General features: G+C 40.7%; 1 protein-coding gene across 1 annotated transcript; it reads right to left on the bottom strand.

The window, feature by feature from the left end:
- Window positions 1-13,631: 13,631 nt before the first annotated feature.
- Window positions 13,632-15,483, bottom strand: nog1 (noggin 1). Its single transcript, XM_008416513.2, has one exon. The coding sequence runs from the start codon at window positions 14,649-14,651 to the stop codon at window positions 13,983-13,985; it is 669 nt and encodes a 222-aa protein (XP_008414735.1). The 5' UTR covers window positions 14,652-15,483; the 3' UTR covers window positions 13,632-13,982.
- Between the last annotated feature and the right edge of the window lie 3,649 nt (window positions 15,484-19,132).

Below are 19,132 nucleotides of genomic sequence, written 5' to 3'. Positions count from 1 at the left end.
TTTTTCTCAGAGACAACAGCTTACTGGGCTTTGTGCCGGCTAAACAAGCGTGTCTGTCTCACAGCAGTAGATTAATGTCCAGATAGAGCTTTTCACTCCTCAGGGAGACCTGCAGAGGAGCCATCCATCAACCTTTGGAAACCATTACACAATAACAGAATAACAAAATCAGGGAGACGGGTTCACTGACAGAACCGCGTCCGCTGGGTTTACAGTGGGAGCGACGGACAAAGGAGGACGGTTCTCAATTAGGTCCTCACAAGCAAACAGGAAGGTCGGATTTCCTGAAAAACCAAAGGAACTCTGGGAATCCGTCCATAAAACATAACTTTCGTTTTCCCAGTGAACGAACGTGAGTTCAGGGCAAAAAGTACTGTTTTATATAAAGCTAAATACAGATACGTAACTCTAAAAAACGACTTATGAAATGCATAAGTAAATATGAAAACATGCGTGAATTAAATGTATTTATCAAAGTAATGTGATGCAGAATGTTGTTTTTATTAGCTGTAAGCAGGTTAACCAATCAGATGTTAGGCTCTAATAAATAATTTACAAAAAATACGCTTAATGATCTGGTTTAGTATTTTTAACATTTAAAAAGTAATAAATACTGATTAAGAACAAGAAACACGTTTTTAGTTGGATGGTGGCACTTTCTGCCCTCCATACAAATGTTTAAAAAAAAGCAAAAAATAACTGCACAATTTTAATGACAGATTTAAAGTTAAATTTAACCTAAGTTGATTTTATTATCATTTATTTTGTAATATTGCAGTTAAAATGCACAGAAACATTTTTAAAATTCCAGAAATTTGTCAGCTTAGCAACTCAAAATCTCCAACAAACCTCTCTAAATGAATAAAAATTAAGAGGAGCAGCTTGTTTTTTTTTATTCTTCCGACTCATCGCAGCTTTTTTAACAAATCTATTCAAACCTTTAACTTTTAGATGCTTTTTAGACATTTTTTAAATGAAACACAAAGCAGAAACATTTCTATTCAAGATGCTCCTGGGTTTTTGTTTTTGTTTGGAGAATGATTGATGACTCCATGCTGCTCTGCACCGGCGGCGTCTCCGTTCTACAGGAGCTTCTTCTTCTTCTTCTTCTCTGATTGTCATGTGTGTGCTAAACACACAAACCCTCAGACCTCCACATGAATGACAGTAAACAACACGAGAGCTCTGGTTGCCTCCCCCCACCCTGAGGAGAGAGGGGTCACACAAACAGCATCTGACTGGCTCTTAATTTGTTTAAAGCGGCCCGTTCAAACAGGACACCCAGCAGGGCGAAAAGCTCGTTTCCAGGGCCGGAGCTGCGTTGTTCAGGAAGGAGATCAGGCTGCTGCTCCAGAGGCGCCGGCTTGTAATTAACACACTGCAGATTACGTTTACAGGACCAACACGGCCTGAATGAGTTTTATGATGGCTGCCATTGTAGCTCTGAAGACACAGCCTCTCTGTTTGGGTGAGAACAGCTGACAGGGAAAGTTTCAACCTGAGCAGGAATCCTCAGGATTCCCGCTGGTTCCTGATGCGTCTCCTGCGTTGAGCCGCGCTGCATAATTCATCCCTGTTCTCACATCCTGCAGCATTCCTTCACTTGCTCCCAGTCGTGCTGCTGCTTTAACTTCACTCACCAGATGATTTCATTTTACAGCAGCTTCTTGTTCGACCTTTCCATCAGACGTAACCGCTGCTGCTCATCAATCTGCAAATATTCCCAAACTCTAAGGCTGTTTTCACACCTGATATTCTGGTAAGCTGTTCATTTCAGGACATTTCCCCTCCTCACCTGTGGGGGCGCTGCACCAAAACCCACTGAATGAAACAACACAAAAACCTCTGAAGAAGACACTGAGCACAACTTCCTTTGTATGAAATGGAAACAAAAATGGAGTTTTAATGTTTGTGGGATTTCTCTTCTGTCCAGCCGTTACTTCTGCTAGCATGTTTGTTTCTGTTGCATTTACCCAGAATACCTTGTGCTGTAGTCCACTTCCTGCTTTTGGAGCGGTCTCTGCTCTGCTTGGTGTTCACATACGCCTCCAAACCCAACCAAAATTCATGCTGAAAAAAGTTGAGCTTTAAAACAGATGAGCTACAGCAGCAGACAGATACACTGCAAAAACAAACTCATAAAACGTATTTTTGATCTAGTTTCTACTGCAAATATCTCAGCGCACTTGAAATAAGACAAAACTAAAGTATCAGCAAGATATAGGAGCTTATTTTGAGTTTTTATAGGTGAAATAATCTGCCAATAGGAGAAATACTTTTTAATCAATGTTAAGGAATTATTTACTTAAAACAGTCTCCGATCTTTATTTGATTTATTTATTTCAAGAACAAGAAAACAAGCAAATAATCAGTAGGACAGAGAAAACATGTACTTACATAACCAAGAACAAAATAATTAGTTTTACACAACTTTTCTGTTTGAAAATGAGCAGAAGGGAGTGATAATGCAACCGCTTATCTAAATTAAATGAAATATATTGCTTACAGACTCAATAGTTATTAAAAATGTGTAATTAAAACCATGTTATAATATTCACATGCCTGCTAACAATCCTGTAGATCAAACTCATGCATTATATCACATACAATAAAACTTGCTGAACAGTTATTTGTAAGTTAGTTTTGTCTTATTTCATACCAACATGTTTGCGTTTAGAAACTAGACCAAAACTACTAGCTAAGATTTTATGTTTAGCTTTCAGCTGCAGCGTTTGAATCCATCCCGGACTCGTATTTTATCTCAGGGTTAAAATTTCGAAACAAGCTGAACATGAGCTGTGTGAACGTCTTCCAGCAGAGCTGATCCCAGATCGGGAGGCAGGGAAGAGCCGGTCATGTGGAAAACAAAAGCCCGGCTCCTCCATCCATCTTCCCAAACCTGTGTGTCTAAAGCACTTCACAGTGAATTAGGCTGAAGTGGAAACCCACTCTCCAGACTTGCAGCCCTTCTTTCCAGGTGATAAATCTCCCGTTCTCCAGCGCCGCGCTGCTTCAGCTCTCCCCGAGAGTCTGACCCGAGACGCAGAAGCTTCAAACAGCGACACCAGACAAATTCAAGCCACATATTTAGTGAAAAGCAGCAACACGTTTCCCTCTAGTTTGGGATAAACTCCTGTTAATCAAAGGCTGCATGTTCCATAGGTTGAATATACAGAAGAGAAGAAAAAGAGGAGCAATTCTCTCTAATTAACACGTTGCAGCTTGTTTGTAATTCATATGCAAACAGAAACATAAAACCAACAATTTGTGGTTTTAGGAGGAGCAGCGCACTCAAACTATTATGAAAAACAATGACTGAAAATATATTTGACATTAATCTTAATTCCTGATTAAGATCTTGAATCCAAGCCGTCAGAACCTCAGGTTCTTGTTTTGAACGGCTGAGAAAAGCTGGAAATTCATCCCAGATATTAGCTTTAATTCTGCATCACGGTGTTTATGTGGCGTGTTTGTGCAGCACCTTGACAGAATGCAATTATGTGACAGAACCACAGCGCTCAGTCAGCAGCAGGCCGACGCCAGCCTGGTTCTGCCGCAGGGCTTTTCCTCCCGGTAACCTTCCACCCTGCGGAGCGCCGGATCTGGATGAGGCTCCTGCTTCTCTGATTCTTCTCCACTCAACGTTTCTCGTTTAACTTCTGATTAGACGTCACTGGTTTCCTAATTGGCTGAGAGAGGCATCTGGAAAGTTACATTTCATGGGCAACATTCAGGTAAAGCTGCAGAGTGTAACTTTTATAAAATATGATTTTAAAATCGTCGTGTTGAGATAATCTGTCTCCTCTGCCTACGAAGGCTAAAAACAACCAATCGGGTTCTGGCGCTGGCAATCAAGCTCGTGTACTCTACTTTGTTCACCACAATGGAGTCAGCCATGAATGCTCATGCTAGTTAGCTTAGCCACCGAGTTGTTCATTAGCACTTTGAGAATTATAGAATAGCCGATTAGAAAAATAATCATCAGCTGCAGACATACATCAAATGTTCTTCTGTATAATTTCATATCTACTTGCGTTGTTTGTTTTACATCTGAATAAAAATGAAAGCTGAGAATGACTCACTATAAAAGAATTTCTGATTTTATGGGACTTTCATTTGTTAGGCATGTTTTATGGTTCTTGAGCAAAAACAGAGGAATGTTGAGTCTATTTTTGTTATTCTTACTAGAAAAAGGAAGCAAATCTGGAATCAATTTGCAGATATCTTGCGATCGGACTGGGAATCCCTCAGACCTCATGGAACCACGTCTTCAGCTTCTTACCGTCCGATGAAAGCTGAAGGAACAGAGTGGATTAATGATCGTTGGTTTAGGATGAAGAGCCAGGGCTGGCACGCAGCGAAGAGCAGATAAACCTGAACACACTGGAGGTGCCATGGGGCCGGACGGCGGGGGGATTTATTACAGAGGGACACGCTGGAAATGAGTGATTGATGGCTCACACGCCGCTCGTCGGGCACAGACTGGAGCTGGAAGCTGCCAGCGGAGCCGAGCCCAGGCAGAACAAAGGCCCGGCCCGGAGCGTGAGCGAGCGCCGGCCTGCCGCTGGAGCCCCGCAGCTTCATATTTACATACGACGCTCAGGAGGTAATTGCAGTGAATTCCTGTAGAAGGTGCAAACAGGGGGCTGTTTCTGTATCCCACACAACAAACACACCAACAGGAACACTGTAAAACTGCAAAGACTCACCAGGTAGGTTTGGTTTAGTTTTTACTGCAAATACTTTGAAATAAGACAAAACTAACTCATAACTCACCAAGATGTAGCAGCTTGTTTTAAGTCAGTCATTTCTCAATATTATATTATTGATTATTTCACTTATAGCATGGGGAAAATGTCACGTTTTAAGTGAAATAATCTACCAATGGAGGGAAAACTTTACAACATTGAGTTCCTTCTAAGTTAATTCACTCCAAATAAGGCAAAACTCAGATATTTGCATTAGGAACTAAGCAGCAATACTGGGTAATATTTTGTGTTTTTACAGTGTAAAGATGCAAAATATTAGTTCCTAACGCAAATATCTCATTACAGTTGAAATAAGACAAAACCAAAATATGTTCTTATACTTAGCCAATAATTTATGAATTAATACTGACTTAAAACAAGTAAAAAGTAAATAAAATCAATTAATTGCATAAACAAACTGACCTTTTTATTTATCTACTTTATCCTGTAGTTATTATCTGTGTGTCTCCTTTAATTGTCTCTTGGGGATAAATAACTTTTTTTAACTGAATTGACTGTTGATTTTTAAAAAACTGCAGATCATTTCACTTATAAAGTGGTAAAATGTCGTGTTTTAGGTGAAGTAATCTGCCAGTGTAACCTTTTCACCCATATTAAGAAATGATTGACTTAAAACATGAAAAGTTTTGACTTTCAGTGTAGAAACTGGACAAAAATAAAAGTTAAGCTTCAGTGTTTTTGCCATGCAAAACTTCTCAATCCAAACAATAAACAGATTAACTGCTGACTGGGATTAGGAAGAGATGTTCCCATGACACCAAGAAACAGAAGAAATAATTAGCATTAAAATCAGTTTCTGTGAAACTCTTGTACATCGTGGAGTCGCCAGTATCTACCCAGTCGTTCCCAGTAGTTGATGGGCAAAAGCCAAAACGTGTCAGGGTTGCTAGGGTTCGTGGATTTAAGTAAACGAGCTACGCCCTCGCTGCTCTCTGCTCTCCACTTGGCAGGGCCGCCCCATGCACATCAAAGTAAGGTCTGACCTTGCATACCAGATGAGGTTTCGATTAATGAGGTCTGAACATCAAACACTGAGATTCCTCCCCTGCAAATCAAAGAAATTTACAGCCCGAAAAGAAAGAAATACCTGAAATAAGAAAGGAAAAGGACACCATGTCAGCGTCTCCGTTTGAACATCAGCAGCAGGGAGAGGATTCAAAAAGCCTCCGATTATCTGATGAGTGGGAAGCCGCAACTTTCACCAAGCAAACAAAACTTCTTACAGGATGTTTAAGTTTCAACCAAACAGCTAAACCAGGAAAACAACAAACACGACGCCTTCACCTCAACAGCAACCGGAACGACTCGGGATTCCTCTGAACGAATGTCTGAAAAACGCAACACGATCAAATCATTGGTGCAGAGATGTCAGAGCCGACGGCGATAAGTTGTTTTAAAACAGTTTCACAAAGAAGGGAAGAAGTAAAACGGTGTTCAGTGGATGATGATTTCTGGACCTTACAGTTATGAGATGCTGAAATTAAAAAGTCCTCGAAATCAAAATGAATCATCAAACATGATTAGTTGGAGAAACAAAGTAACGAAAAATTCCAGAAACTAATTGGCACAAACCTTAAAGGAGAAAAATTATACAAAATTCACATTTTGTGCGTCATTATGTTTCCATTTGGTTCTCAAATGTTTCTAAAAAACAACCCACGATTAAAAAACACTTGGCTCTTCTTGGTGATAAGTTGATGTTTTGGCATCTGGAAAATTGTTCCGTCCCATTGATCGGCGCTGCGCTGTTACCTAGCAACCACCGTCGAGCTCCAGCACATTTTGTCAGCGGGTTTTCCCGTTGTATTCGCTGTACAATGGCTGCTGCAAAAGACAAGAGTTGACTCACTATGTAGAAACCACTTGCTGCATTCTTGCTGGTTGTGCAGGAGGCTCCACGAATGCTTTTCAAAGATGTACAGTTGTGTAGTTGCGCAGCCACTTTCAGGTGAAAGTGTAAATGTTGAGTTGGGGGCGTGGCCAGCAGCAGCTTATTTGGATTTAAAGTGACAGAGGCCCTAAAACTATTTAATTTTCTACATTTCAGTGACATTAATTTCTCAGTTTTACTCATGTTCACTTTGATCCAATATCTTTTAATCTTTTAACACTGATCCACTCGCATTTTACCAAAAAGAAATCTGCTAAAAGTTTACACTCCTACTGGGTTTTTAATGCAACTTTTAGTGCATTAAAAGTGTCATTATTTAACGAATGGCACCACATTACAGTCATAAACATTGATGAAGACTTTCATGTTCATATCAGGTGTTATGATGTCATGTTTATGTCAGTCTTACACACACTCCTTCACATAAAGTGTTACCAATTTGAAAAATGTTTAGAAATCCCCCAAATAAAACAGCAAAGCAGACCAACGATCAAACACGGCGGAGTAGGAGTCATCATGTGGGCTTGAAGAAACAGCAAATCTGAGCAGAAATGATCATGTTAGAAGAGAAAGAGAGAAAAGAAACATTACAAGTTTTCTGGAAGAAGCAGCTTGTGTGAAAGTAAAGATTCACGGCTCGGAAAAACGGGTCAAACTTTCCTTCAGAGGGCAAAGCAGACAGAAAGTTTAAAATGAGGGACAGGTCCATATGGGAGGCGTGTTAACAGCAGAGACAGCTGCTCGCCGTCCCCCTGAGACACAACACCTGTCTCCATTCAGACGGACATCTGGACGTCCTTAGATTTGATCCTACTGACAGACAGACAGACCGTCATTAGAGGAGTCCGGTTTTAGTGAAGAGGAGCTTTTAGTAACAGATCAGTTGGTAGAATCTGCTGGTTACTGTAAAATAAAACTATCATTTTAATTTCCATGAAAAAAAAGACATGTGGGGTTTAATGCAAAAGATTAAATGCAAAACAACAACAACAAAACATACTTTTTGTTTAAAATCAGGTTCCAGAAATCAGAAAATAAGCTTTTCATCTTCTTTATGTCTGCAGTCTTGCATAATTGTGAAGTGGAAGAAAAAGAAGAATTAGCTGCACGTCTTTTGGGGTTTGTCTCCACCTTCAGACTGAAACGTTCACGCCTCCTTCTCTGGAAAACAGCTGAAGCTCAGCCAGATTAAATGGACTGGAATAATCTACCGGTGGAACTAAAAATTAAGAAATGATTGACTCTATGGAAAAACTGACACATCGATTGAGATGCGTCAAGAAAAGTGGAAAAAATGGACAACATTCAAGACAAAAGACAGCGAGAACAAATAGAGGAAAAACTAGACATACCAGATAGGACAAAACTCAAACAGAGGATCGGCTCCCAAGCAAAAGTTTTGTGTTGTGAGATGTTTAAACTGGAACGTTCAGATATGTAAACAAATGTGAAAAATTTCAATAAACAGTTAAATGGAGAAAAACAAAGAACTTATTGGCTTAAAGGAATCTCCTGCATCATGCTGAACAGTTACTTTAAAGTTAGTCTTGTCTAATGTTGAAGGCAAATCGAAGTTTATTTATATAGCAGCTGAAAAAAGTGCTTCACAGCAGTCATGACATCTGCTTTAAACTGAATCTAAATCCATCCATTTTCTTGCACCCTTTTTCCCTCAGTGGGGTCGGGAGGGGTGCTGGTGCCCATCTCCAGCCAACTTTTCGGGCGAGAGGCGGGGTCACCCTGTACAGGTCGCCAGTCTGTTGCAGGGCAACACAGAGACACACAACCATGCACACACACACTCACACCTAGGGGCAATTTGGAGAGGCCAATTAACCTGACAGTCATGTTTTTGGACTGTGGGAGGAAACCGGAGTACCTGGAGAAAACCCACCATGCACAGGGAGAACATGGAGACTCCATGCAGAAAGACCCCAGGCCGGGAATCGAACCCAGAACCTTCTTGCTGCAAGGCAACAGCTCTACCAACTGCACCACTGTGCAGCCCTGAATCTAAATCAGAAAATAAAATAAAATTTGGTTAAAAAAAATAATGAAACTGGCAGAAAATACTAAAAACTAGAACCAAAAGGTGTGTAAGATATGCACAGACTTAGTAAGATTTAGTTTTTTTGCATTTTTGGGAGCTTCTTTTTTTAAGTCTTGTTATAAATTTAATAATCTGCCGACTTTTTAATCTGTAGTTTTGTCTTTTTTTTAAAAGTTTTTTAAAGTTATGAACTTCGTTGGTAAGTTTTTTTTTATCTTTAGTCCTAGTTCTATTGGCAGATTATTTCTGTCATTACACAGGGAAAAATATCTTGTTATAAATTAAATAATCTGGCAACAGAACTAGTACTTTTACAATCTGAATTAAGGAATTAAGTCATTGTGTTTTTTTTTCAAGTGTTCTGATATATTTGCACCAGAAACTAGACAAAAATACTTGGTAAAATTGTATATTTTTGCAGTGTAGATCAGTCACTGATTCCCATTAATGCAAATGATTAAATTGTTGGGTTCCGGTATTAGAACTACATCAGTAATATAATCTAAAAGAAAAGTTAGAATGAGTGTTAGAGCTGCTGTTTTAATGTGAGACCTGGTCCAGTTGCTCAGGTGGATGCAGGTCGAACTCTGCAGAGCAGAAACTCGTCTTTGAACTTCTCACTCAGCTCAACCGGGTTATATTTAGAGTTTAAGGGATATGTCTGATATGAGAAACGTCTCATAATGGCACCGTTCCTGTTTGCCAGCCAATACCGTCTCTGAGCTTCCAGCTTTATCAAGATGAAAGAGAACTTCTTCTCTTTCATCACCGCGGAAAAGCACAAAACTCTGCATCATTTTATTACAGAGGCGCAGTCAGAAAGGAGGAGTGAGTTTGTGTTTGAAGCTTTCAAACCTGATCGTTACGGGACATCCTTTCATGTCCCGTTTAGGAGGATTATTTGCAATTTGTCATTTCTCCTGAATAAACATCACTTTTCTGCCTGGCTGTGCAAACTGAGGAAAAACAGCAAAGGAAAGCAAACCTCTGACTCATTAATGAGCAGGTCAGACTTATTTAAACCACTTTTATCATCCACACAACTCCTGTTTTAATCATTGGCTAAACTAGCAGGGAGAGGTTTGCTTTGATCAGGAAAGTATCCGAATTTAATCAGGAATCGGGTTCTGGCTTCAGAATATCTGCTGATTAGGGAGGAGGGAGGAAAATATCAGCGGGAAAAGCTCAAACACCGAGGCCTCGTTAAGGTAATGGATGGCTGCTGATTAAGAGATGAAACTGTTGGGTTTGTGAGACTTCAGGACATTTAGAGATGAAATATGACGAACGGAGTGAAGAGGCATCCAGAACTTCATGGACTAACCTGTTAGTCTTAACTCCACCTGCAGCTGGTTCCCTCAACATTTTATCATCCATGTCGACTCTTCAAGATGCATCTCGATATCAAAACCTATTTCATGTATTCTCCCTACATGTAAGGAGCTTCTGTTTTAAAAATGCTGTACACAAACAGGATCTGATGCCTTTAAATTGGGCCTCTGTCTCTTTAAGAAGCTCCGACTCTTTCAGAGACTCATCATAACAACAATGCTCCTCGTTACGCCGTTTATAACCGTTCTTAGGAGCGTTGGACTCAGAAGTAGTTCGCATTAAAGGCGCAGCAGACTTCCAAGTTCCAGCAGGTGTTTCCTAATTGCTGCTGCCGCTAGTCTGGAGGAGCAGAGTGGGGCAGGGATGTTCACTGGAGCGGGGTTTGTGAAAATAGGCAGCATTTATTTCAATTACCTCTGGTTTTCGACTTTAAAAAAGTAGTTTTTTTGGATACTAAATTAATAATAAAAACATGGGGAAGACTGCAATTATGGCAGCAATTCAACTGGCCCCCAAGTAAAGTAAAGTTTAGTGGAAGGAAAAGAGGTTGTGGGGGAAAAAACTGGGTTTTCATTAAGTCCAAACTCAGAGCAGCCAGGATGTTTTAGAGCACTCCATGCTGCTGACAGGACTTGGTCCAGGTCCACCGTCAAAACTACCAACACCTGCCGCAATCACCATGGCAACAGCATCAACTGTGGTCAAGAGAACCAACAGTGGAGATCTAACAAAGCAACCTGAACACCTGAGCAGAACCGCAGGCTGCTCTCCTCCATGCTGCGCTGCACTGAAGCAGCAATTCATGCAAAAGGAGCCCAGACCAAAAACCGGGAGCAAAAAAATGAATAAATACAGTTTTTATAAACTGTTAGTTAAATTACTGAAACGAATAAAGTTTTGTATCCAAATGAAAGTGATGGATGAGCAACCAGATTGTAGCAGAAACAACCTTGACCTCCATTTACTTATTTATCATATTTATTTCGTCTGCCTGTAACTGAAAGAGTCGTTTTGAACTCAGTTTAGAGCTGCAGATGCAACAGATTTTAAAAAATAAAAAAAACTGCTTGTAATTTCTTCTACTACGGAAAACGTGCTCTTCCACTTTTTATTTCTGCTTCAAGCTTTTAAAGACAAGTTTTTGCAATAAAGTGGGTGGATACATTTTCTTCTGTGGGATGTTGATATTTTTAAAAAATCTGCTAAAGTTTATATAGTTATAGTTTATTTATAAGTTGAGAGGGCTTGAGATTGAAGTAGAAATTCTTGTGCACTGCAAAAACAAAATATGACCAAGTATTTTTGTTTTAGTTTCTAGTTAAAATATTTGAGTACATTTGAAATAAGACAAAACTAACTTACAACTAGCATTTCCGCAAGACGTAGAGCTAGTTTTACGTTAATGATTTCTTAAAATTGACGAAAAAGTGCTAGCTCCCCCTTCAGACGTTTCCGCTTACGACAAAAGACGGATGCCTCGTCGTAGATTAAATAATCTGTCAGAGGAACTGGTACTTTTTAAAATCAATATTAAGAAATTATTGCTCTAAAACAAGCTTTTATTTCTTGTTGAAAAGTTACTTATGAGTTAATTTTGACTAATTTCAAGTGTACTGGAATATTTTCCGCAAGAAAATTACTTTGTAAGATTTTGGGGTGTTTTGCAATATGCAATTACTTCATTAAAAAAATCTGAAAAGCTGCTAAAACTTGTGTTTAATATGATATCTTTCTCTATTTATGTTAGTAAGCTCTTTATTATTCAGCCAACGTCGGTAAGAGCCGCCTGTGGCTCCGGAGCTGCAGGTTGAAGAGCCTTGTTTTGAGCCAAAAGGTAACTTTGCTCTCAACGTAAATTTATGAAAATAATCAGAAACACCAGAGTTCATCTGCTGTTAGTTTCTACATTTTGCGTGTTTGGGCTTCACTGTACCAACCTTCAGCTTTACGTTACAATCCGGTGACAAGTTCAGGGATCTGTCAGCTGTGCGCGTTCCTGCAGAGCCGCCTCTGAGGTTAAGGAGCATCATTACGGACTAAACACAACTAAAACAAAACACAGGCTCCCTGGTGCCCCACAGTCTGCCCGACTAAAACCCTGGAAGGACGGCAGGGAGGGGCCTGACTCACAGACGGGAGACCCGACTGCACACCGCTGAGGAGACAATACGGAGCTTTATTTACACTCACACGGCAGGACTTTTTGTTTGTGTGCAGAGATCTGAAGCGGCGGTTTTAAATGTGAGACAGTAAGATGTTATTTTGCTCTTTAAGCGATGAGAAAACCAGGCAGCAGGGCTGAAGCCGGGGAAGGATTTCAGTTTTCACTCAGAAACGGTTTCAGCAGAAGAAAATGATTCAGGAACCGAATCTGACAGAAAGTCACCTGACGGCAGGCGACGGACAACAGGTCTCCAGAGTACACCTGGAGAACGTTTCCATGGCAACGGGAGGCAGGATGCTGACACGTTGTACTGTAAAAACACAATCTGACCAAGTATTTTTGTCTGGTTTAAAGTGTAAATATCAAAACTGACTTGCAGGTTATGTTTCAGCAAGAGAGAGCAGCTTGTTGTAAGTCATTAATTCTTGAATATTGATGAAAAAGTTCTAGTTCCACTGCAAGATTATTTCACTTATAAGAAGATAATTTTCTCCATGTTGTAAGTGAATTAATGTTGCAGTGGAACTAGAACTTTTTTTTAAGTATTGACTTAAAACAAGCTCCTATATCTTAATGAAAGTCATTTTAAGTTTGTTTTTTCTTATTTCAGGTGAACAAAGATATTTGCAGATTTTGTGGTTTTGCAGTGTGAATGCTGATATTAAATCAAAACGTTGCACTTATCCAGCTGGGTTTTCGTTTCATTTCAGTTTATAGTTTAAATGTCAGCTTGATGGGAAACATTTGGAGATAATTCATCATGGTTATGTCATCTGGATGCATTGATGTTAAACATAATCCGAAACCTAAATGAAATGTAAGAAATGAAGGTTCATGATCCATTTTATTTATAGTTTTGCTTGTATGTGTGCGTTTTATTTTATTTTTGGTCAGTTTGTTCATTTACTTTAGTATTTAAAACATCTTGCAGCTCCAGTGTTAAGTGATTTTAAACAAATTAAAGTTTATTGATCTTTGAGATGATGATGTCCCATTTTTATGCCATTATCATCATCATATTACTTGAAAATGATCTCAAAATAATAATAATATCGTTTATTGCTATCATTTCTGGGACAACTGATCACCCAGGTGATGCTGCAGGATCCTTTTTCAGAGTATCTTCCTGTTTGAGGAGGAAGCAGCTTTGCTCCTGCTGGGCTGTTCACGGGAGGAGGGTTTGTGGTGAAACACATGGAGACTTCAGCGCTGCTGTGGCCAGGTAATCAGCCTGTAAGGTGCCTGATGCAGGCAGTAACTGACCGCATTGTTGATGATTTGATGAAACGGTTCAATGAGAAGCAAAACAGAAAAACCTGAATTACACCAGAAATACAAAAAGCTGCGCAAACTGAGTGCGTAAAGTTGGCGCTATCCTTATGCGCAGAGGGCTGGGTGGAGAAAATGAAGGAAAAGTCATTTTATAATCATGTCTGTGTCGTTTTATTGTAAGAATATAAAGAATAAATAGTACATTTCCCAAATTTACAGGATAAAATATGACTGCATCAATAATCAATAGTTCAACTCTGAGGTTGATCCGCTTCGTCCAACACAAAGTCCGTGCGTGCCTCTGTGCGCCACTTCTCCATAAATACAAAATATATAAAAACAATATTCTGCACAAATAAAGTAGACTCTGGTTACAAATAATACTGACTTTGTACAGGAAGTTGGCCACGCATGTACAGAAATACATTCTTACACTCTGTAGTGCAGGTGGGGGGAGAAAGAGGATAAAATGACCGAGCTTATAAGTTAGAGTTCCCAGCAGTCCTAGCTGGAGCAGGAGCACTTGCAGTCCGTGATGACCGGGTACTGCACCGGGATCCAGGCGCATTTCAGCCCGCCCTTCCGCTGCACGCAGCGCCACCGCAGCACCGTCAGGTGGGTCGAGTTCGCGGGTCTGCAGACCATCCCCTCCGGAACGGAACACGACCTTTTGCTGACGCAGCCGCCGACCCGGACGTACCGAGGCCAGAACCTGCAGCCGAGGTCGGTCCAGGTGTGGACCACCGGGCAGAAGGTGTAGGCCCACAGCCACTGCTGCAGCCGCCGCTTCAGCTTCTTGCTCGGCTTGTGCTTCTTGCCGATCTGCACGTCGAAGTCCACCGCCCGGATCTCCTTCGGCAGAACTCCGCCCGCCTTCAGGATGTCGAAGTGATCCGACTCGTCGGATCCGGAGTGTTTGTCCTCCACGGGGAGCGACACGGACAGCAGGCGGCCGTCAAAGTCTCCCAGGATGCTCCGGAGCTCGGTCTCGTTAAGGTCCCGCTCCTTGGGGTCAAAGGCCGGATCCGGGTCCTCCTTTAAATCCACCACCGGCAGACTGTCACTGGGGATGGGGCGGAGAAGGAAGAAATGCTGACAGATCGCTCTGTCCGTCAGGAGTCCAAGAGACAGCATCAGCAGACACACGGCAGCGCACTGCTGAGGCTGATCCATGGCGAGCCGCGGGATCAGCGCGCACACGGAGCGGAGAGGAGGCAACTTTACGCGCCGGCGGTCTCCAAAACTGCGTGTCCAGAATCCCTCAAAAATCACTTTTCCATCATGAAACTCCCTGTGAGCAGGAAAACATCAGTGGGAGCGGATTGGATCGATCAGAGTTCCTGCGCTCCGCGCGTCGCGGCTCGGCATGATGCTCCGCTGGCGTCCGCTGCAGAAAAGCGCCGAACCGAAGCCGCCGCCTCCGTTTTATCCTCCGCACGCAGCGTGAGGTAATCCCTGCGCCCCGCTTTCAATGTGGGTTTGTTGTCTAGGAGGAGATCCCCAATACCTCCTCCTCCTCCTCCTCCCATCGCGCCGGAACGCGAGAGGAGACGCCCCCTGTTGGTTAAATCAGACTTTCATTCTTTACGGCTGTAGGTCTGATGAGCCGATCCTCCCGGGAGTTTCTGGAGAAACCAAATACTCAAAAAAACAAAACCAAAGGACGAAACTTTCAAATTCTTGACAGTTCATCAAGCTGCATCCGCAAACTTTATGTAAATTGTTGAGATTTTGAGATTGATAAACTGCTACAAGTCGACTCGCTCTACAATAATACATTTATTTGAATAAGCCGTTACGATGACCACTAGGTTAACCAAATAAAACAAGATCAAACACAAGAGGCAGTAGAAGTAAAAAGATCATAAAAAATATGGAAGAAGTTTGCTCAGACAAGGCCAATCTCTGAATCGAACAGAAACATCCCTATGGTGAAACATGGTGGTGGCAGCATCATGCTGTGTCCAAGAAAATGGGGAAATTCAGTTTGCAGATGTGCAAAACTCCAAAATACCTGCAGCTGGAATCCCAGAGCTGAAAACAAATCCACACTTTTCAGATCTTTATCAGTTAAAAAAGTTAAAGTGTTTATTCGTTTTCCTTTAACCTCATAGTATCCATTAAAGTTGTTTTGATAAAATCCCAACCAGTTTCTATTGAGCTAAACAGCAGAAGTGAGAGAAGTTAAAGTCACTTAAGATTATGTTTGTTTTACGATTAATCGTTTAAGAAAAACAACAAAAAAACATTACATCATCATCCTCCTAGTACTTCCTGTCTTCTTCATCTTTCTCCCAGTGGTAACTTCCGGTTCTTGGTCACATGACCACCTGATGAAAAAGAAGTGTTTCCATTGCAGTTTTGTAAAATACACCAGTTGTAATTCAGCTGAATGCAAGGCATGCTGGTGTTCTTTTTTTTTTTAAGAGTAAAGTTACTCAAAAATCTCAGAAATTTCCACATTTTTTCAAGATGAGTTTCAAAAATCAAAAATTTGCAAATATAAAGCTCATATTTTGTGATTTATCTCAGAAGTTTTCTATAGAAAAATGGAAATTTGAGTTTCAAAAGTCAAACATTTTCAACATTTGAAAATGTTTCTTTTCTAGCATATTCCATGTTTCAAATTCAGACATTAAAATTTTTTCTAGAAAATTTCTGAGACTAATTTCTTTCAATGTTTGATTTTTGAAACAGAAAATTTCCAAGTTTTTTTCTAGAAAATCTCAGATAAATCTAAAAATTTAGTATTTTCTAGCAATATTTCTGAGCATTTTGTTTTCTAACAAAGTTTTCGTAGTTTTACGCAGCTAGTGTCACTTCAAGTCGTGAAGAGAGAAAAGCCGTTTCCAGGTGAAGTGGTTCTGCCAGCTCCAGTTTTCGCAGCGTATTTACTGTTTGTGTCCAGCTCAAGTGGGACAACATTTCTGGCAGCATGAGCCACTTTTCAATAAAGCTGCTCAAACAAGCAGCAGCAGCGGAAAGTATCACAATTTGTGAACCTGTCCAAGCCCGAGTCGCAGTCTGAGAATCATTCCTTGACAAATAATTAAATGGAAGAACTCAGCCAGCTGCTACATCAGCCATAAACCATGCACTCTAGATAAATGCATCTCTGTTTCATTTTCAATGAGCTAATTCACACGAGCATCTGAGCACACGACTCATTTAGTTTACGGTCAGATGATGGTGAAAAGTCTGGAAAATGTCAGCCTTATATTTTTCATCTGAGCAGCTCGTATCATAAACCATCGGTCCTGAAAGCGGCTGACAGATAGGCTCAATCCGGAGCATTCACACCGGGACGCGGCGGGTAAACAGCCGACACAAACAGCCTCAGAGTCTCATTCTCAATTACACGTTTCACAGATTCTAAAAGTGCTGTGCAAAGATATTTCATGTTTTAATGTTTCAAATTAAACCCAATAAACGTCCCTTCTTTTGCAAAAAGTCATTTAACTCGGCCATATGGAGAGTTTAAAGGAAACACGGCTGGTTTTGGTCAAATATAAGTCCAGGCTTTGACTAGGCCACCCCTCTCAACCTCATCTTTTTTTGATCCGTTCAAAGATGTGATACTTGAACTGTGTTAAAACTTAATTTGCCTCTCAATCCAAATATTTAGATTTTGGTGTGCTGTGAATCCAGATCTGCCTTCCACACTCCGTCAATGGGAAAAAATGTCTAAATAATGGAAAAATTAAAACCTTCAGGACTTCATTTACAGACTTGTGGACTCCTGTCATCGCCAGTTTGGATGGACATAATTATTTTGTTGATATATAAATATATTTATTTTTATTTACCAATAACACTGTGGAAAATCTGAGACAATATTCATGAGTCCATTACTTGTTCCTTTGTTCTTACTACAGTTTGCTGTATTGGGAGGACAAACATTTATAAAATAAACATTTAAATAAAAAATAAAATAAAATGTACCAAATTCAGAGTGTTGGTTAAGAGTAGGAGCTTCTTAAAGAGACAGAGGCCCAATTTCAAAGTGTCAAATTTTGAAATCAAATTTCTTTTTAGTTATGTTTGACAACATTTTTATAATAACGGGAAGTAAAATGTTGGTTGTGCTTTAAAATGACACAATATACCTGGATATTAAATCCCGCCCCTTTAATGCACGCCGTCCAGCCCCAGACCACCATCAGGTTTTTCTGCAGGTATAATATTATAATTTTCTTTCTCTGAAATGTTTTGTCAGTCCAGCCTTTCCAAAAAGTACAAAGTTTGTCTCATCCGTCCACCGGAGTATTTCTGTTAATGTCTTTGGTGTCGTCAGATTTTATTTGTAAATTGAACTTTACGTTTTTTTAGGCCAGCAGTCGTTCTGGACTTACCAGAGGAAGTGAAGTCTGTGTGCAGGATTCACACTTTATATTTTAAACTTGTCAATTCTTAAAACCTGACAGTCTGCAAATATGACGATAGAAAAAAATCTGGTGTATAACAAGTTTTTTTTAGCCACACGGCAGAAGAAACACGTTAAACTGATTTCACCCACCAACACTCAGAAAAGCTCAGATTGAACAAACATGGCTGACAGAAACAGAGTGGCAATAGTTTGTGGACAAGTTAGAGAAACCAATTAACCTGACAGTCATGTTTTTGGACTGCGGGAGGAAGCCGGAGTACCTGGAGAAAACCCACCATGCACAGGGAGAACATGCAGAAAGACCCCGGGCCGGGAATCGAACCCAGAACCTTCAAGAAAACAGTGCTACCAACTGCACCACTGTGCAGCCCTACAGAGACACATTTCTACTAATATTTTAACAGTTTGTTAATGGGTTTTATTAATAACTTCTTCTTTGGATGCGACCTGTCAGTTCTGGCACCGTTTACTGAAGGAGATCGTTTAAAATGCGTCTATATTTCTGTATTTATTCAAGTTCTTGTTTGCGACTAAAATTTGCTTGAGGATCTAAAAATGTTAAGAGGAGCAAATGAAAGCAAAAATCGTTAAGAGAACAAAGAACATATTCCAACACTTGCCTGAGATCCACAGTAAAGCTAAGATGAGGTTTCACACGGCGTTTGTGACGCGTCTGCCTGGGAGAACTCCCAACATGGTTCTCATTAGGAGTCATCGGGAGCGCCAGGCTCATTTAACGCCGAGTTGTTTTGGTTTCTTTTAATCCCTTCCTACTGTTTAACCACAGGAACACTCAGATAGAGGATCATTCCTCCTTAAAGCGCCAGCCCACTTGAGACAGACGCCTGCTTAATTGAGGGCTTTTTTTCCACTCTTAAGTTAAGCAAACATGGTTCTTTGGGCTAATAAATTGCCCCGATGTAATGAGCTCTTTGTTAAATGCAGGTCTGGTTCCTGAAGAGTTTAGGATTCAGAATTAATCTCCATGTTTGAGGCTGGCGCAGGTCACGGTGGCCCCCGCTGCTGGTTTCTCATTTACTGAGAAAAAACAGACTTGGGTCTTGGCAGCCATCTTGACAACAGAGAGCAGCCGGCCGCTCAGGTAGCTTTCAAACCTGCATGCTTAGCATCTGAGGAGGGATTTTCTGCAGAGAGCGGTCGGATCCGTCCCTTCTGCAGCTTTATCTCGCCGTGGTAGCGCGCCGTTTCACACCGCTCAGCCAAGCTGAATACACAGACACGAAGTGGGTGCCTCTCTGTTTACTCT

This window comes from Poecilia reticulata, linkage group LG8 (assembly GCF_000633615.1).
Source record: "Poecilia reticulata strain Guanapo linkage group LG8, Guppy_female_1.0+MT, whole genome shotgun sequence".
NCBI classification, from domain to species: domain Eukaryota; kingdom Metazoa; phylum Chordata; class Actinopteri; order Cyprinodontiformes; family Poeciliidae; genus Poecilia; species Poecilia reticulata.
The sequence above is the reverse complement of the archived record's forward strand: the minus strand, read 5'-3'. Positions and strand labels throughout refer to the sequence as shown.

What these genes read in the sequence shown, in the direction of transcription:
- nog1 (XM_008416513.2), bottom strand. Translation starts at nt 14,651, where the DNA reads ATGGATCAGCCTCAGCAGTGCGCTGCCGTGTGTCTGCTGATGCTGTCT.